This window comes from Pleurodeles waltl, chromosome 6 (genome assembly GCF_031143425.1).
Source record: "Pleurodeles waltl isolate 20211129_DDA chromosome 6, aPleWal1.hap1.20221129, whole genome shotgun sequence".
NCBI classification, from domain to species: domain Eukaryota; kingdom Metazoa; phylum Chordata; class Amphibia; order Caudata; family Salamandridae; genus Pleurodeles; species Pleurodeles waltl.
The window spans coordinates 1,399,610,491-1,399,628,294 of NC_090445.1; the positions used below are offsets into that span (position 1 = coordinate 1,399,610,491).

Below are 17,804 nucleotides of genomic sequence, written 5' to 3' on the forward strand. Positions count from 1 at the left end.
TCATAAGAAAACACAATACACAGATATACTAAAAATAAAGGTACTTTATTTTTATGACAATATGCCAAAAGTATCTCAGTGAGTACCCTCAGTATGAGGATAGCAAATATACACAAGATATATGTACACAATACCAAAATATGCAGTAATAGCAATAGAAAACAGTGCAAACAATGTATAGTCACAATAGAATGCAATGGGGGCACATAGAGATAGGGGCAACACAAACCATATACTCTAGAAGTGGAATGCGAACCACGAATGGACCCCAAACCTATGTGACCTCGTAGAGGGTCGCTGGGACTGTAAGAAAACAGTGAGGGTTAGAAAAATAGCCCACCCCAAGACCCTGAAAAGTGGGTGCAAAGTGCACCTAAGTTCCCCAAAGAGCACAGAAGTCGTGATAGGGGAATTCTGCAGGAAAGACCAACACCAGCAATGCAACAACGATGGATTTCCAGACGAGAGTACCTGTGGAACAAGGGGACCAAGTCCAAAAGTCACGATCAAGTCGGGAGTGGGAGTCACTTGGACAGAGTTGCTGAGTTCAAGGGACCTCGCTCGTCGTGCTGAGAGGAGACCCAGAGGATCGGTGATGCAGTTCTTTGGTGCCTGCGGTTGCAGGGGGAAGATTCCGTCGACCCACGGGAGATTTCTTTGGAGATTCTAGTGCAGAGAGGAGGCAGACTACCCCACACAGCGTGCACCACCAGGAAAACAGTCGAGAAGGCGGCAGGATCAGCGTTACAGTGTCGCAGTAGTCGTCTTTGCTACTTTGTTGCAGTTTTGCAGGCTTCCAGCACGGTCAGCAGTCGATTCCTTGGCAGAAGGTGAAGAGAGAGATGCAGAGGAACTCTGATGAGCTCTTGCATTCGTTATCTAAGGAATTCCCCAAAGCAGAGACCCTAAATAGCCAGAAAAGGAGGTTTGGCTACTTAGGAGAGAGGATAGGCTAGCAAAACCTGAAGAAGCCTACCAGAAGGAGTCTCTGACGTCACCTGCTGGCCCTGGCCACTCAGAGCAGTCCAGTGTGCTAGCAGCACCTCTGTTTCCAAGATGGCAGAGGTCTGGAGTACACTGGAGGAGCTCTGGGCACCTCCCAGGGGAGGTGCAGGTCAGGGGAGTGGTCACTCCCCTTTCCTTTGTCCAGTTTCGCGCCAGAGCAGGGCTGAGGGATCCCTGAACCGGTGTAGACTGGCTTATGCAGAGATGGGCACCATCTGTGCCCATCAAAGCATTTCCAGAGGCTGGGGAGGCTACTCCTCCCCAGCCCTGACACCTTATTCCAAAGGGAGAGTGTAACACCCTCTCTCTGAGGAAGTCCTTTGTTCTGCCTTCCTGGGCCAAGCCTGGCTGGACCCCAGGAGGGCAGAAACCTGTCTGAGGGGTTGGCAGCAGCAGCAGCTGCAGTGAAACCCCGGGAAAGGCAGTTTGGCAGTACCCGGGTCTGTGCTAGAGACCCGGGGAATCATGGGATTGTCTCCCCAATACCAGGATGGCATTGGTGGGGCAATTCCATGATCTTAGACATGTTACATGGCCATATTCGGAGTTACCATTGTGAAGCTATACATAGGTAGTGACCTATGTATAGTGCACGCGTGTAATGGTGTCACCGCACTCACAAAGTCTGGGGAATTGGCCCTGAACAATGTGGGGGCACCTTGGCTAGTGCCAGGGTGCCCACACACTAAGTAACTTAGCACCCAACCTTTACCAGGTAAAGGTTAGACATATAGGTGACTTATAAGTTACTTAAGTGCAGTGTAAAATGGCTGTGAAATAACGTGGACGTTATTTCACTCAGGCTGCAGTGGCAGGCCTGTGTAAGAATTGTCAGAGCTCCCTATGGGTGGCAAAAGAAATGCTGCAGCCCATAGGGATCTCCTGGAACCCCAATACCCTGGGTACCTCAGTACCATATACTAGGGAATTATAAGGGTTTTCCAGTATGCCAATGTAAATTGGTAAAATTGGTCACTAGTCTGTTAGTGACAATTTGGAAAGAAATGAGAGAGCATAACCACTGAGGTTCTGATTAGCAGAGCCTCAGTGAGACAGTTAGTCATAACACAGGTAACACATACAGGGCACACTTATGAGCACTGGGGCCCTGGCTGGCAGGGTCCCAGTGACACATACAACTAAAACAACATATATACAGTGAAATATGGGGGTAACATGCCAGGCAAGATGGTACTTTCCTACATCTGCAGAGTTCACACTAACGTCAAAGCCTTGGGCATGCAGGAGACCTGAGTCCAGGTGTACGCGGCAGATCAAGCTTAGGCGCCTGGACAAGGATAATCTAAGTCGGACTTGAACAAAGCTGTTGTAAGATGCTCCCGGGACAGCTGAATTATGTGAATGACAGGTTGAACTGGTGCATCTTCAGGAATTTCAGGTTGTCAGGTCGGTGGTTGGATAGCTGATTCCAGAGGGAACAGCACTGAGTTTGGGAATAGGTGGGAACTTGCCGGGTTTTTTTTGTGTTTTTTTGCAAACATATATATGCAATAGACATTAAAAGCGTAAAATTTGACAATAAGTAAAAATTTGGTGGTCTAAAGGTAACATTCATGTTTGTTTTTAAAAATTAAGATATGACCCATCCCCCAAATAAAATAAAAAATGAAAGCAGGCATAAAGCAGAGATTTGTATAGCAGCCCAGGCACTGAAGTGGGCTACTTTTTAAGCAGATGTGTACAAGCAAAAAGCTGTCTTTCACAGTTAACAGAGTTCGAGGCAGAAGCGGACTGATATATTGTGCTACTCTGTATGCAGCTGTACGTGGAAGCAAAATGTGTATGCGACTTGAACAGAATAATGAATGAAAAGAACTCACTGAAAGCCCAGTCACCAGTAGATAGTTGTAGCTAGGACCTAGTTTCTGTAGAAAAATCGTTTTTTTTACTTGCCTATATCTTTGGCACCGGTTGATGACTCTTCACAAAATTTCCCCCAAAAAATTGCCACTCACGTGAGCTGCTGCGTGGAAAGTTTCAGGATGATCCATCACGCGGGGGCCGAGAAAAAGGGAGGGCTCCCAAAACGCTTTTTTCCTATTAATTTTTCAATAGGGAATTTTGAACAGTGATAGCGCACAAAACACTGGAGGGAATTACACCAAATTTGGCAGAAAGCTAGGGCCTGGTCCAGAACGTGACCTTTTTGTTATTTGGTGTAAATCTGTTCAGTAGTTTTAGGGAAATGAAAGAAAATCCAGATTAGTATATATAGGGACGCAAAGGCTTGCAAACTCACCCGATCTCGTGCTGTGATCTGATTGGCTGCCATGACTTCAACAAGGAAGTGTTGGCAGCCATGTTGGGACTCTGCTTTCCCAAGTATAATGGGGGTGCCCGCCATATCCCCCCACCCACATGGCTTTTACCACCTCCTCCCCGGAGCTTTGACCAAAATTAATGCGGGGAGGCCTGGCACCCCCGCCCCTCCTCCTCCACCCCCGCAAGTCCTGGGGACTGCCTTCTCCCCAGGGCAGTCGTCATTGGAGGGTGGCCACTCGGTCCCTTACGTGGACACAGAGATGGCCCTGGGGATTGCCACCACCCAGGGCCGGCTCCTGCTATGTCCTGGGGTGCCCATCCTAGGGATATAGCTGTTTGCTTCTGATTCGTGGGAGCAGACAGCCCCCACCAAGCAAAAGCAATCAAAGTCCGCTTTCTGACAGTAAGAGCTGTCCAACAGCTCTTGCTGGCAGAACGGGGAGTTTTCGTCTGTTTTCCTGCTCACAAATATATGTGCAGGGAAACAGATGAAAACATTGCTCACACAAGCAGAGAGCTGCTATTTAAAGCACCTCCCTGCTTGGAGTAGCAATGCTCGCTTCCACAGGATGCAGGGAGCCAGCTTGGACCACGAGGGCCTTGAGGCTCCCCTCGCGGTGTTCTCTCTCTCTCTCTCTCTCTCTCTCTCTCTCTCTCTCTCTCTCTCTCGCTCTCTCTCTCGCTCTCTCTCTCTATCTCTCTCTCTCTCTCTCTCTCACCTCTCTCTCTCTCCCATTCCATAAAGGGATGAAGAGAGAGTGAGAGATTGTTATTACAGTGGTCTCTGCTTGTGGTAGCAATGCTCGCTTCCGCAGGATGCGGGGAGCCAGCTAGGACCACGAGGGCCTGGAGGCTTCCCTTGCGGTCCTGTCTCTCTCTCTCTCTCTCTCTCTTCCATTCCATAATGGGATGGAAGAGTGTGAGAGAACACACTGATGGGGTAGTAAGGGTGAAAGTAGCCACACTCCTAGGAAAGTAGACACAGTTATGAAATGTATACCATACTACCCATAGGCACAAACAATGTGTAAATCTATACACAAATCATAATACACAAAACAGACCACAGCACACCGTAACAACAGTATGACACAGGTATTCAAGATCCGTAGTGCAGCCAGGCTGTTTCTGGAACAATGTTCTCTCTCACTGAATGTAATTTCGCCTATCAATAAAGAGACTATCTTTCGAGGAAAGATGTGGACACCGACGTGCCTGTCCTCTTCTTCTATTCAACAGAAACCATGCAGTACGGATCTTGAATACTTGTGTCATACTGTTGTTACTGTGTGCTGTGGTCTGTTTTGTGTAGTGTGAGAGAACAGGGCTGATTGCAGAGGCCCCCTAACTTTTTGCCCCCATTTTCCACTTTTTGCTGGTGTTTTCCTGACTCTGATGGTGCCCTGGGTACTGCTAACCAGTCCCAGGGCCTGTGCTCTGTGTAAAATCAGTATGCAAATTAGGCTAAGTATAATTGGCTAAGTCAACCTACCTACAAGTCCCTAGTATATGGTAGGGCATGGAGGTTTAGGGACCCCAGCATAGGTAGTGCCCCCATAGGTGCACTGTTGAGGTGCCCAGTGTCATTTTAAAGGCAGGCCTGCTTTGCTGGCTGCTTTTAAATTAAAGTTATATGCAAATTCGACTTTGGAATTAAAAGTAGTTCCAAAGTCTTAAACTACCTTATTTTTACATATAAGTCACCCCTAAGGTGTGCCCCATGTGCCACTGGGGCTGGGTGCCATGTAACTATAGACATGGACCTTATAAAAATAGTTTTATAAGCCCTTGTGAGGTAAAACAGCCTAATGTGTTTTTCCGTCATTGGAGTGAATGGCCTCCATAGGCTAGAATGGGGAGACTTTGGGGGTCATTCTGACCCTGGCGGTCATGGACCGCCAGGGCCAACGACCGCGGAAGCACCGCCAGCAGGCTGGCAGTGCTTCCGGGGGCATTCTGACCGCGGCGGTAAAAATTCTGGGGGGCATTCTGACCGCCGCGGTCAGAAAAGGGAAGCCGGCGGTTTCCCGCCGGCTTCCCGCTGCCCCAGGGAATCCTCCACGGCGGCGCTGCAAGCAGCGCAGCCATGGGAATTCCGACCCCCTTACCGCCAGCCTGGTTCTGGCGGTTTTCACCGCCAGAACCTGGCTGGCGGGAACGGGTGTCGTGGGGCCCCTGACAGGGCCCCACCAAGATTTTCAGTGTCTGCCACGCAGACACTGAAAATCGCGACAGGTGCAACTGCACCCGTCGCACCCCTTCCACTCCTCCTGCTCCATTCGGAGCCGGCATCCTCGTGGAAGGGGGTTTCCCGCTGGGCGGGCGGGCAGCCTTCTGGCGGTCGCCCGCCAGCCCAGCGGGAAACTCAGAATGACCGCCACGGTCTTTTGACCGCGGTACGGTCTTCTGGCGGTTCCCGCCGGCGGGGGTCAGAATGACCCCCTTTATTTTTATTTGTAAAAGTCCCCTTAAGTAACAGATACCAAGAGTTTGGTATCAAATTAATTGTTATAATAAATCCCACAACTTCCAGTTGTTGGATTTAATATAACTTGTTCAGGTAAAGAGTTTTAAACTTTACCTGAAAAGTTGCCAACTTCAGCCCTGCAGTGTTTTTGCTGCTGTGCTCTGATTGGTCAGCCTCTGGCAGCCTGGCCAGTCTGACTTGATGAGGTGTGAAGTGGCCTGGCTTCACACAAAGGGATGTGCCTGTGGGAGGAGATCTCCCCTCAGCAGATGGTGAGGCAGGAAGGGGGAGGGCTGCCAAACTAGTCTTCAAAGGCAGAGAAGGACATTTGGAGCAACCCAGCAACACCCCCACATCCTGCAAACCCAGACAATTAGGTGCCCCCTTGATTAGGTTAGGAGAGGGCAGGAGAGGGGTGTGTTTAGGATTCTTAGCCACACCAGTGGGTGGGCTCAGCCAGATGTAACCTCCAAAAATCACTTTCAGCCATGATGGATTTTTGAAGAATGTTGCTCCCTGGGATTGATTTTTGCCACACTTCCCAGGAAGTGGTCATTACAGGGGGAAGGACCCTGCACCTAATTGGAGAACCAGGACCCCCCTGTTTTTCTCCCAGGAGCAGGGATAAAACTGGCAGACCTTCACCCACACCTCAGTTCCCTACCAGGAAGAACTACAGAAGAAGAAGGACTGCCCTGCTGGATCCCTGGCCTGCACCTGGACCCTGCACTCTGAAGGACTGCACCAGCTGCACACTTGGGCTTCACCACAAGAAGAACTTTGTCTGGCTTAAACTGGTTCAAGGAGGGACTCCCTGTTTGCTACAGGTGAAAAATTGCTAACCAGAGTCCCCTGCACCAACTCCTGAAGAAACCGACCAGCTGACCACTGTCCAGTGGCCAAAAAAGAGTTTGCGCTAGGTGCATTCTGGGAGTTGTAGGCCACACCCCCAAGGATCATCTCAGAGCTTCTGGAACCTTGGGGTGAGCTGTGGACCCCAAAAGAACCTTAAAGGAACACCTGGAAGAAGATCCAGAAGTTTGGAGAAGTTTGGAGAACTTTTGAAAAAAAGCTCCATAGAGGGACCGAGCCGCCGCAGCAACTCTAGCCGGCTTGCCTCAACCACTACCCGGCCTGACTTGCAGGTTTGTCCCGGTGTAGAAAATCTCCAAAAAAGAGACTAAGTCCGAACGTAGGAAGTTGACCGGGACCTCCCAGCCAGCGTATCCGAGGAGGGCTCCAAGGACGTCGGCTCAAGATCCAGGTTTGCCCCGGTCAAAGGATTTTCACCTCAAAAAAACAACTAAGTCCGAAGGTAAAAATCTCCACAGAGGGCTCCCGCAATACGTATCCGAAGAAGAGTTCCAGGAGGTCGGATTGGACTGGCAGGTTCGTCCTGCTGAAGAAAATCTTCAGAAAAACGACTAAGTCCGAAGGTAAACTTTTGACCGAGGCCTCCCGCGGGCTGTAGCCGAGCCGGGCTCCATCGCGGTCGGCCTTAAATTTTGACTTTGCCCCGGTCGAGGTGCGACCAGATGACCAGATTGGCGCCTTTTGTTTCTAGCCGCTAGAAAATAATAATTCTTTAAAAATTCATACCTCCGGTTCCCCTTATCTGATTTTATTTCTTTTTGTGTCATTTTAAAGATAAAAATATAATCTATTTTTATAAATTGGTTTTGGATTTTTAAACTGTTTCCTGTGTTTTATTTAATTACTGTTTTGTGATATTTGAATGCTTTACACACTGTCTCCTAAGTTAAGCCTTGTCGCTCGTTGCCAAGCTACCAAGGGTTGAGCTGGGTTTAATTTACTGAGACCTAACTGGACCTAAGTGGAGGTTAGTGGCCTATTGCTAAGTGTAAGTACCTACCTGCTCTTACCAATAACCCATTTTCCAACAAAGAGAGAGAGTGAAAGATTGTTAATACAGTGGTCTCTCCATACAATGACTACAAAGCATAAGACGAGCAAGATGCTTGGTACAAATGTTATAGTTACATTTGGATGCAAAGCAGAACAGAGTCACTTCTGGCCTAATGGTCATGGTCATGTGTTGTCACTCAAATCCTAGTATCACTTGGCAGTGTGTTTGTTTAATTACTGATGTTTTGACTGTTAAACCTTCATAGTGATGGAATATTCACATTTCTTTCCAATCACATTCATGGGTTGACTGTCATAGGTATGTCTCGAAGCATCACAGTAAGGAGTCACCTGTGGCCTAAAGGTTACAGTAACAGACCCTTGCACTGAAAGTTGAGGGTTCTACTCCATGTGTGTCTGTGGTCATTTTCCTTCTTTAATTTTTTTTAAACCTGAAAAGTTTAAGGTTCATACTGAAAGGTGATTTCACTCTTTTTAACTGATAAAAACATTTTTTCTTTTCAGTTTGTCCAGGAATATCTCATTCTAAGTATATCAGTCAGCAAAGCCTAAATCACTCCCTCTTTCTCTCTCTCAGGGTTGGGTGGATAGGGGCTTTGGCCGGCCCTGCGGCCAAGCACAAGGTTGGGGGAGTTATAGGGGGTTTGCTACAGGGCTGTGCATGTTGGGGGCGCTAGGTATAGTTACCTTAGGGCACGAGTTACAGTTACTTGAGATAACTATAACAGGTGAATTTCTATGGTTTGGTACACTTAAAATGTGAGCCTAATTATAACGTACATGTAACCTTTGGATTTTTTAAGTGAATTTCTATGTTTTTTAAAATTCTATTTCCTAACTGTAATGTCCCTGTGACCTTTCATTTTGTCAGTGTGTGTGTGTGTGTGTGTATATATATATATTCACACACAAGAGCAGGCTTTGCAAGGGGGCCACCAAACCTTCAGGGCAGCCTCAGCTCCGAGGACGAAGCATCTAGTTCAACATTAAACAGCACAAAATGCTGAGGCACCAGTTCAAGAAACACCCAAGAATGTATTTATGATGTAAAAAGCAGCTCCCACATAGGCCTCCTGACGCATTTCGGCTGGAGTGCCTTATTCATGCGTAAGTAGTGTTAGGTGTCCAGAATGACAGTGCTTTTAACTTGTGACCCATGTGACTTGATAATCATTCACTACATTTCCCATAGTGCACCATGGTGTTACATCCTTTTCACTGCAGTACTCAACCTTAATCATGCTGACCTAGCGTAAAAAAATACCAGTGTTACAGTCCAAGTTCTTAATGGTGATGCCTCAGCATTTTGTGCTGTTTAATATATTATTTATATATATATATATAAATATATAAATATATATATATATATATATATATATATATTCATTTTGCTTCTCCCCATCAACACACTGGGACAAACTCACTGTGGTGTACTATCGTGCAATTTTAATGAATCGTTGCTATGGCAAAAAGAAACTATCCAGCACGTTTCAGTTTCTAGTGAACCTGTATCTCACCACCTTAATTTAACTTATCCCTTTAAAAAATACAATCTAATTTATATTATATCAAGTGATTATCAAAAAGGTACACCAAACATTTTACAAAAAGTCCCAAACAGGGACGAGCTCAGTGCAACTCATTTTCTAAAATTCACAGTCCACTTCGTTGTTTTATAGTGTATATTTGCTATGCGTCCTGGACTTTGGAGTCCATTCTTTATCCAACCCATGTTTCCATACGATTCCAAATGAACACCCATTTTACCATTACTAGAGGTTTGTTTTATTTTCTTACATGATTCCACACAATGTTTGCCGCTCATATCAACTCCTATGTCTGCCAATTCTGCACCAGTGGGTGGAGGTGTGTTTCCTATTTGTTGTGTCACGTGTATGCATCATTGTTCCACTATAATTTGCAGTTGATGGGGCTCAGAAACTTTTATTTTTTTTCTTTTATCTTCCTTTCTTTCTTCCCCATACCGTTGGTTACACTAATCTGACAGTTCCACAGTGCCAGACGTTTGTGATGAAAAATATGGAGCCTCTGGCATGATTAATCCAAACTTATTATGATATATGGATTTATCACTAAGTGCCATCATTGATCCTACATCATTCAATTCAAACACAAGAACATCATTTTTTTGTTATGTGCTTCCCAATACTATGTTCAATTTACTGAATTGCCACGTTCCCATTGTTAAGTTAATTATCGGTGCGGCCAGTCAAGATAACATCTATAATTCTCCACAGCCTCAAATGGCAATGCTTTTTTCTTTCTAGTTTTACAAGTGTACATGTAATTCCTCATACTGGTTCTTGACTCTAGGTGCCATCCCCCGAAAGGACAAGATGTGTCTTACTCTCTTTGTCTCAGGATACGTTCTCTGTCACCGCCCCTCACAGACTTTTCAACTTGATCAATTACATAATATTTCATTTGTGTCTAGTCACTGTGATGTTTTAGTTCCATGTGCTTCATTACCATGTTACTGTGGTCTTTGTGGTTCGTTGCCCTGATATGTTCTAGAATTCTTTTCCTGGTCTCACATATTGTGCTTCCCACACATTTCAATGGACATGGGCATTCTATTACAGAAATTGTGAATTTGCTTTTGCATTTGAGATGTTGCTTGATTTCTCTTTGTTGTCCATTATAGATGCTCTACATCTGCTTGCTAATTGCAATTTTACAAGCCTTGCATTGATGACATTTATAAAATCCAGGTTTCTGCAACCATTAAATTTTCTTTACAACATATTAGCTGTGTACTAGTTTGTCTCTTAAGCTGGGAGCTCTCCTGAATGTCACTGTCGGATGATCCCCAATGATTCAATTTAACGTCGGGTCCATTTTCGATATTCCCCAATGTTTTTCAAGTTTTTTTTGGGATTGACTGACCTTCATTGCAACATGATAACGTGCATCTGATTGACTCATTTTTTTCTTTCTTTCTGCTTCGTTCCTGAGAGGAGATTAAGGGCCAGATGTACCAAAGGATTTTACCCATTCTGTGTCTATGGGAAAAAGCTTTCGTACATATGGCCCTAACTCTTTTGTTGTTCTTTGCTTTGTCCAAACATGTCTTAATTACTTTTGTGGGACAGCCTCCGTCTCTGAACCACTTAGCAGAATTATTCAAGTGGCATGATTCCTCATTGTCTTAAGAACAATTTCTCCTTATTCTCAAACATTCTCCATATTGAATACTCCATTTTAAGCATGGTTGATGGAAGCTACTTGCATGTAACACTGCATTTTTGCTGTATTTTTCCTATGCAATGTAGTTAGGACCATATAATTCTCTGTATAGATTTCAGTGTCCAGAAATGTTACTCTAACACTGCTGATTTCATAGGTTAATCTCAGATTCGTCTCATTTTGGTTTAAAACATTGAAGTATTCTGCAAATTCTTGTTCTGTGCCATTCCATATAATGAGTAAATCATCAATAAACCGTAACCAGGTTACGATTTGTTCACATATGTGTCATGTTCAGAAGACCAAACATGTTTGTGTTCCCACCATCCCATGGTTAGATCACAAAATCTGGTGAGAATGAAACGTCCATTGCTGTGCCTTTGATTTGCTGGAAAATGTATTTGTTAAATATGAAGATGCTGTTTTCCAAACAAAGTTGTATCATGCTCAGTAACGTGACTGTGTTCAAAATACTGAATATATCTTTTCATAAGGAAATACCTGCTGGCTTCTCTTCCCACCTTATGATCAATTGTGGTGTACAGAGAAACCACATCCATGGTGATCAGTTTGTATGTACTTTGCCATGAAACATTCTGAAGATGTTGCAACAGATCTCCTGTGTTTTTCAAAATTGAGCTTAAATTCCTTTCCATGGGAGCTAAAAACTGATCTATATAATTAGGTATTGGTTCAAATAAAGATCCATTGGCTGATAATATGGGCCTCGCTGGCGGGTTTCTCAAATTTATGTGTATTTTTGGCATAAACGTAAATTGTGGGAATTCTAGGATATATATATGTATGTGTATATATATATATGTATAATGTTATTTTTTGGGAGAATATGAGGCTGCAAAGCTGTCTCTGGGCCAGATCTAAGAACCTAATAGGATTTAAAGACTGCTAATTGCAGCAGCAGGCTGCAGGCAATTGATATTTTCCTCACTCCCTCTACACCCCACCAGTGCCCGATTGCAAGGTGGTCTTCAATTCTAACGAGGTTGTTACAAATGTTGCAAATCAGATGTGCTTGTGAGTATATTGCTCGCCTGATTAAGTGCAGTGTTTGTGGCGCTGTAGCTATGCACATTTACACATGAGCATGTCATGGTCCCTTCTTAGTTGGGAGGCATGCCAACTCTCTTCCTCCTTCCCCTCTTCCCCTTCCAGCTACTCTGCCTGTGCTGACATAATCAACTTGGATAGATTGTCAGGCTGAACGTTTCTGTGTCTATTGATGTATTATTTTATCCTTTCTTTGTTTCCAACAGAAAAATGATCCATCCCTCATTAGAACAGGCCCAGAGGAGACCTTGAGAAGCCACCTCCTCGTTTTCGCAGCAGAGAAGTCAAGGAAAGAAAACCGTGTTGTGTTTCTGGAAAACGGAAGAGAAAAGCTATGAAATATCTCAGCCAATCTTGTGGGCTAGACCTAAAACATTAATAGTCTCAATAGTATAATGTACACCGATCCTGCACCGATCCTGCAGTGAGGAGGGTATTTTATTGGTAGGCATTTCCGTGTAGAGAATCACAACAACACCTAATTGTTCAACAGAAATGTTTGCTCCATCTTCTCCTTTCATATCAATCAATCAATCAGTAGATTTGTAGAGCGCTCCTTGTCCCCCATGAGGGTATCTGGGCACTAGTATGAATAGGCAAAAAAAATTGACTGATGACAATGTTTAGTGACTGAGGGTCTGATTTAGAGTTTGGCGGAGGGGTTACTCCATCACAACAGTGACGAATATCCTATCTGCCAAAATCTAAATCTCATTATATCCCATAATAGTCTACGTGATGTAGTTTTCAGGGGATGGGGTATCCATCACCGCTGTGACAGAGTAACCCCTCTGCCAAACTCTAAATCAGGCCCTGAGCCATGATCAAGCATGCTATACAAGGCAATAAGTCTTCTTCCTCAGTAAATCATGTGTTCACGTTGTGGCCAGTGAAGATCAGTAAGAGAAGTGCTCTCCGTTATTACATCTTTGTGTTGGATCTCAGAAAATACTCTCACGCTTAAGGTTTTCTCATAAACCTGTTATTAATATCATTGTTTATGTAATCAAAGGGCGGTTAAAGTATAAACTTGAGTTTTTTATGACACATTTTCATGTGTGAAGTTAATTATGCTATTCCCAACTCTTCGTGTCAATGAGTTTGTAAAATATGTTAATCATACAGTCGATGAAAATATAAATGTCAAATGCTACATAGTTCCTTTTTTAGATTTGTTTCATTCACTGAATGCAAATGCAAAAAAATAAATATATGATGTTAGCCGACAAGAGTGGCTGTGCGCTACTCAGACCTGTTACCAGGAGTCAGATGGTGTGTAAGTTAACCACAAATTATGACGTTATTTTGGGGAAACAATTCAGTTTTTTAATCTCAATAATTTCAATAATTCTCACACCAGGCAGCCCCATTACTTCAAATTTAACATTTTCAGGAACATTATTTAGCATCAAAAAAGATATTTACAAATAAAAAACAACAAAAGCCGATCTTTCCGTAAACCTTTTTGTGCTATTCTTGATCTCGAATATGTATAGTGCCAACGTTATTCAATGAAATCCAGTAAGGAGACAGGCCCTTTTCATACCTCTCTACCTGTTATGTACTTAGCCGCTGCCCCTTTTTCTCAAAAGATAATCAGAAAGGACAAACCTATTGCATGATCTTCCAGAATAAGGTATAAACAAATAAACATGTCTGCTCTGATTGACTGCTCTACCTCTGTGTGCTTTAGAGTCTTAAAAAGGTCACCTATAGGTGCAACCCTGAAGAGTGTCATATAAAAGGTTCACAGTTGAAAATGGAACAAGGGAGCCTACTCCTGGCATGTCCCGGTTTAAAAAAAAACAACACAATGGTGGACTCCAATCTTGGACCTTTGGCGGGCCCGTATTTGCCTTTCGTCCACTCTGGAAGATTCCCGATGGCCCTTTCGGTAGGAGCCTACTTTCAGAGTAGGATGGACAGCTATGGGACAAATATTGTGCCAAGTCCCCATTCCAGTTACACCCTACAGCAATGCATGGCTGGTTTGAGCATTCAGAGCCTGTAGCAAGTAAATACGTTTATATTTTCACATACCCACCTACAATGTCTGGCTGCCTGGCAAGAGCACTGCCAGTGGTGAAGGATTTGTTGCACAATGCTGTAGCCTTATTTAGCTGGCCTTTTTGTGAACATGCGTAAATTGTACATGGCATCAACTCAAAGAATAAGGTTTCTACAAGCAAACGTCAGTACATGGGACGCATTAGTTATGTCTTCAGAAGAAAGAGCACAGGCTCATCATGCATTCTAGTGGTCCAGTACAGTGAGATGATGTAGGAGGCTGGCCTGGCTTATAGTGGGTAACTGATGGTACTTACACCTTGTGCCAGGTCCAGTTATCCCTTATTAGTAGATTAGCAGTGTTCTAGCAGCTTAGGCTGATAGAGGTAGCTATGGCAGAGCAGCTTAGGCTGAACTATGAGACATGCAAAGCTCCTACTATACCACTTATATCATATAGAACTATATCATAAGAATCACAGTACTCAGAGTTACTAAAAATAAAGTTACTTTATTTTAGTGACAATGTGTCAGAAATATCTCAGAGGATATACTCCCTTAGGAGGTAAGTAAAATATACACACAAACCAAAATCAGGTAAGTAAACAGTTAGAAAAGTAGTGCAAACACTGTAGAATACAATAGGATGTAATAGGCCTAGGTGCAACACAAACCATATACTAAAAAAGTGGAATACGAACCACTTAGGGACCCCAGGCCTAGTGTAGTGTGTAGAGGCTCGCTGGGAGTGTAAGAAAACACTAAGGGTGTCCAAGATACCCCACCCAAAATCCTAAAAAGTAGGAGTAAAGTTACCCTACTTCCCCAGAAACACACTAAAGTCGTGATAGGAGATTCTGCAAAGACCACAACTGACTGCAAAGCACTGAAGACGGATTCCTGGACCTGAGGACCTGCAAAGGAAGGGGACTAAGTCCAAGAGTCACGAAAGTGTCCGGGGGGGCAGGACCCCACTAAACTCCGGATGAAGGTGCAAAATGGCTGCCTCTGGGTGGAAGAAGCTGAAGATTCTGTAACAACGGAAGATGCCAGGAACTTCTCCTTTGCACAGAAGATGTCCCACGGCGTGTTGGGTGTTGCAGAGTTGTTTCCACGCAGAAAGACCACAAACAAGGCTTGCTAGCTGCAAAATACGCGGTTGAAGAAAATGTGTGCTGCCCGAACCCAGGAAGGACCAGGAGGTCGCCCCTTGGAGGAAGAGACAGAGGGGGCACTTAGCAGCACAGAGAGCCCATGCAGAAGCAGGCAGCACCCTCAGAAACACTTGAACAGGCGTTCAAGAAATCTGAGCATGGCGGTCGTCTCAGCACTACAAAGGAGGGTCCCACGAAGTTGGTGGTCAACTCAGCGAGTTGAGCAATGCAAGACAGAGTGTTGGGGACCTGGGCTATGCTGTGCACGAAGGATTCCTTGCAAAAGTGCACAGAAGCCCTAGCAGCTGCAGTTCACGCAGTACACAGGATTACTGTCTGGCGTGGGGAGGCAAGGACTTACCTCCACCAAATTTGGACAGAAGGACCACTGGACAGTCAGGGTCACTTGGATCCAGCTCCTGTGTTCCAGGGACCATGCTCGTCGAGATGAGAAGGGACCCAGAGGACCGGTGAAGCAGAAGTTTGGAGCCTGCGTTAGCAGGGGGAAGATTCCGTCGACCCACAGGAGATTTCTTCTTGGCTTTTCAGTGCAGAGTGAAGGCATACAGCCCTCAGAGCATGCACCACCAGGAAACAGTCGAGAAAGCCAGCAGGATTAGGCGCTACAATGTTGCTGGTAGTCGTCTTGCTACTTTGTTGCGGTTTTGCAGGCGTCCTGGAACAGTCAGCAGTTGATCCTTGGCAGAAGTCGAAGAGAGAGATGCAGAGGATGTCTGGTGGGCTCTTGCATTCGTTATCTGAAGAGAAACCCACAGGAGAGACCCTATAGGAGGATTGGCCACCTAACCAGTTAAGCACCTATCAGTAGGGGTCTCTGACGTCATCTGCTGGCACTGGCCAGTCAGAGGCCTCCATTGTGCCCTCACACCTCTGCATTCAAGATGGCAGTGGTCTGGGACACACTGGAGGAGCTCTGGGCACCACCACTGGGGTGGTGATGGACAGGGGAGTGGTCACTCTCCTTTCCTTTGTCCAGTTCCGCACCAGAGCAGGGGCTGGGGGATCCCTGAACCGGTGTAGACTGGATTATGAAAAGAAGGCACCCTCTATGCCCTTCAAAGCATTTCCAGAGGCTTAGGGAGGCTACTCCTCCCCAGCCCTTAACACCTATTTCCAATGGGAGACGGTGTAATACCCTCTCTCAGAGAAAATCCTTTGTTCTGCCTTCCTGGGCAGAAGCCTGTCTGTGGGTTGGCAGCAGCGGTAGCTGCAGTGAAAACCCCAGAGAGCTAGTTTGGCAGTACCCGGGGTCCATGCTGGAGCCCTGGGAATGCATGGGATTGGTACCCCAATACCAGATTTGGCATGGGGGACACTTCCATGATCTCAGACATGTTACATGGCCATATTCGGAGCTACCATTGTGAAGCTACATATAGGTATTGACCTATATGTAGTGCACGCATGTAATGGTGTCCCCGCACTCACAAAGTCCGGGGAAATTGCCATGAACTATGTAGGGGCACCTTGGCCAGTGCCAGGGTGCCCTCACACTTAGTAACTTTGCACCTAACCTTCACTAAGTGAGGGTTAGACATATAGGTGACTTATAAGTTACTTAAGTGCAGTGTAAAATGGCTGTGAAATAACGTGGACGTTATTTCACTCAGGCTGTAGTGGCAGTCCTGTGTAATATTGGTCTGAGATCCCTATGGGTGGCAAAAGAAATGCTGCAGCCCATAGGGATCTCCTGGAACCCCAATACCCTGGGTACCTAGGTACCATATACTAGGGAATTATAAGGGTGTTCCAGTGTGACAGTCAGAATTGGTAAAAATAGTCACTAGCCTGCAGTGACAATTTTAAAGCAGAGAGAGCATAAGCACTGAGGTTATGGTTAGCAGAAGTTAGGCACCACACTGGGAACACATTCAGGCCACAAACTATGAGCACTGAGGTCCTGGCTAGCAGGATCCCAGTGAGACAGGCAAAAACAAACTGACACACAAGTAAAAATGGGGGTAACATGCCGGGCAAGATGGTACTTTCCTACAGATGGTAATGATGCAAAATAAGAGCAAGAAGATAGCCTCTTAAAACAAGTGACCGTAGATTTGAAGGACTGTGTCAGGCTGATGATGGTCGTCAAGTTGTCCCTAATGACAGGCCAGTCATTCAAAGACCCGGCGGATCCTTACAGATTCCTTGCTTTCACCGAGGAACACTTCCGCTCAAGTCATCTGTGGAAGAGCATTGGTTACCAGCAAATTGACGTCCACATAAATGTGCTAGACATAAGGTCTGTACATTTAGCCTTGATGCCTTCACACCAGACATAAGTAAAAATATAGTGGTAGTGTTAATAGGCACGCACATGTTCTAAATAAGATAATGGGGACAAGTTTTCTCTGGTTGTCTCAGAAAGGCCAAGCTGTCTTGAAGTGTTCCATTGACCAGTGCTTTAAATAGGCCAGTACTCGCCGTTAGTGACTACAGGCATTTCTTAGTGTTCTCCCGTTGAGTACCAGAACTTCTCCTTGTACTAAGAGAGTACCAGGACTCCTAGTGGCAAGCTGGGGTCAGGCTCTGAGGTATGGGTACGTGCAGCGGAGGTGCTGCTGAACACTAGCTCTCAGACGGAACATGTCTGCGAGGCCCTCTGACAGTCAATGACAAGTGTTTTACAGCGCTTGGTTGCTGCTGCAGCCATACACTGTAACTGACAGTGTGACAGGAATGAGGAGATGTGGCCGACGGCTAGAGCT

General features: G+C 45.3%; 1 protein-coding gene across 1 annotated transcript in view; it reads left to right on the top strand.

The window, feature by feature from the left end:
* The window catches only part of LOC138300886 (putative oxidoreductase YteT), a 1,004,722-nt gene extending 991,760 nt beyond the window's left edge, over nucleotides 1-12,962 (top strand). The window contains exon 18 of the mRNA XM_069240740.1: nucleotides 12,124-12,962. Coding sequence (XP_069096841.1) covers nucleotides 12,124-12,255 — 132 coding nt within the window. The 3' untranslated portion in view covers nucleotides 12,256-12,962. The remainder of the gene's footprint in view (nucleotides 1-12,123) is intronic.
* Nucleotides 12,963-17,804: the final 4,842 nt, after the last annotated feature.